The sequence below is a fragment of the Acyrthosiphon pisum genome, unplaced genomic scaffold, assembly GCF_005508785.2.
Source record: "Acyrthosiphon pisum isolate AL4f unplaced genomic scaffold, pea_aphid_22Mar2018_4r6ur Scaffold_10990;HRSCAF=11598, whole genome shotgun sequence".
Classification (NCBI taxonomy): domain Eukaryota; kingdom Metazoa; phylum Arthropoda; class Insecta; order Hemiptera; family Aphididae; genus Acyrthosiphon; species Acyrthosiphon pisum.
Window position 1 is genome coordinate 1 of NW_021759323.1, and position 2,548 is coordinate 2,548.

Below are 2,548 nucleotides of genomic sequence, written 5' to 3' on the forward strand. Positions count from 1 at the left end.
TTATTTATGCCTATGCGATATATATATTATGCATACATCAATCTTATAGTACTGAGAGGGTGAGGCGTGAACTCATATAATAGTTTGAAAGGGGACCTTTGCACTATACAATCACATGTGTATATTTATGACACACAAATTCATATGTATGAAGTGAGTGGTAGCTATAATATTATAATGTATACCTATTTACAATATAATCCCTAAGTTGTGAATATATTTAGTCCACCATTTTCTAAGGAGTAAGGATTAGGCAAATCATGTGGCAGGTACTTCTAGATCATGTCAATGTGTGCGAGCATAAAATAACATTATTAGCGCTATACGGCGCAGAGTATCCTTCAGGGGAGAACATATTTGTGTATTAGAGTGGTCATAACCCCCCTCCCCCCAAGAACTTGTTTGATTAGTTTTTCAGTCAGCCATTTATGAAAAACTGAAATATTTTGTAGATATAAAATTAAAAACGTTATATATGTGAGGATTGGACATTTTAAACAATATTTCTCATAAAACATTCATAATTTTACAAACAAATCTAAAAAACCGAAACCGCCACCCGACAAGTTAGATTAATGGGCACGTTAATATTAGCCAATAACATAAATTCCACGAAAGTTTCAACACGTAAGTTTTTGTTTCAATAATATATATTTTCTCGGAGATATTATTTGGTTTTTTATTCATATATTCAAATCCACTTAGATTCAACTGTGGTATTCTTGAGTTGGTTGAGTTGGTCCGTTCTCTTATGACAACGGCTTATAATCGCTTCGTACGTGGCAAACGCTATCCCATTAACGGGAAAAGCCCTTATGCAAAGTAACCGAAATCCTCTTAAAAAACTTATCGCACCACCCTTATTGTACGTCTTCTTTGCACAGTCCCACGCACCCTTGTATACCGGCTGCGTGAAGCTGTCTGTGATGATTTTAGATTTGATCACGTCAAATGGCAACACCAAGACCCAACTTAGTACGCCTAAGTTAAAATCATACAAAATAGATTACGATAATAAATTATATTTCTCTCATATCGACGTCCTCGTGTCTAAAGTGACCAAGTGTTTTTTTCTACTTTTGAGTAATGTAATTTTTAAAGTTGAGCAATTATTTAAAAAACGAGAATTTAACCAATGTTAATGAACTTGATACCAATAAAACCGCAATAGTATACTAGTCTTACTCAATAATTATTGTTATGATTACTAAATTATAAATTACTAACTTAATTTTATGGTAAAAAGTGACCAAGTGAAAACTGGTTTTACTTGGTCTTTTAAAAAGTGACCAAGTCACAAGTATAATACACTTGGTCATAAGTTTTTAGTCAGAAACGTTACTATAACGAATTTGCAACAAATAACCAAGTGACATAATCAATTTTTACACGTAAGAATTATATTGAGATGTTGGTTGGTCAAAATTAAGTATTCAGTGGTTCCTAAACTAATAAAGATATCACTTGGTCACTTTTTTCGTATATTAATAGGGACAAAATAAGACATTTAAACATGTTATTTCACTTGGTCACTTTTTGCACATGGTCACTTTAGGCACGATGTCGGCAACATATGAGAATATGAGATTCAATAAATTAAATATTTTTGTTACGCGCTACCTACCTACTTAATATGTTTTATTCAATTTTTAGTTGCTATGTACCTGCTACACCTCCAGACATAATTTGCACATGCATTGGCATTGACTCGTTTTTGGATTCAGAATACGGTAATTTCGTTAACATGCTACATAAATGTTCATATGAGAGCATATAAATTCCCATACTAGGAACATCTCTAAAAAAAAAAATTAATTAATGTATTAAAAAAATGTTTTATTTTGAACTCTTTTCTTGTTATTTAATATATTAAACCTGATAAACAATAATGTTCCTCCGCGAAACAGTGAACGTATACCGTTGACCTTATAAAGTTCTCCAATTAATTTAAATGCACTAGTCGTTTTTAATGGATCAGCTATTTTTGTATTTTCCACCTTGTCTTGCTTTTTTACATCTAAAACCGGGTAATTTATGAGTATCGTGGAAGTGAATCGTATCAGAATCATTACTCCTTGCTTGTAACAATGTTTTGATAACTTCAATTGGTGTGTTTATAAACGCATAAGGAAGGCCGGCAATACAACCCGACAAAAATACATCCAAATGCCAATAATTGTGTAAATTGTCAGCATCGCTGCAAAACCTGACATCAATATTCTTATTTGTTTGATTGTCGTCGCGTTGTATTTGGATTAACCTCATCACGTTACCGTAAGTTCCAAAAAATACCGAATTCGCAACACCCACGCTTAAAATCGGAAACATCATTCCTCTAAAATATCCTTTGAGCTGTTTAATACAGAAGATATAAAGCAATATATTTTGTTAAATTTCTTTAAGTGTTAAATTGATTTAAAATTAAAATTTGTTGTACCATTAATATTCTAATTAACTTTTTTTTACTTGCCTTATCTTGATGGTAAATATCTCTAACGGGTTGTTTTTACTGTACTATTATTCACTTGTGTATTACTTTTACTGTGTC

At 31.9% G+C, this 2,548-nt stretch overlaps 1 protein-coding gene across 1 annotated transcript; it reads right to left on the reverse strand.

Annotated features, from left to right (window-relative positions):
• Positions 1-572: 572 nt before the first annotated feature.
• Positions 573-2,348, reverse strand: LOC100574022 (solute carrier family 25 member 45-like). Its single transcript, XM_029491843.1, has 4 exons — positions 2,073-2,348; positions 1,876-2,017; positions 1,665-1,798; positions 573-981 (listed from the first exon to the last, which is right to left on the reverse strand). Exons 1-4 carry the CDS (start codon positions 2,329-2,331, stop codon positions 692-694), a joined length of 825 nt encoding a protein of 274 aa, XP_029347703.1. The 5' UTR covers positions 2,332-2,348; the 3' UTR covers positions 573-691.
• Between the last annotated feature and the right edge of the window lie 200 nt (positions 2,349-2,548).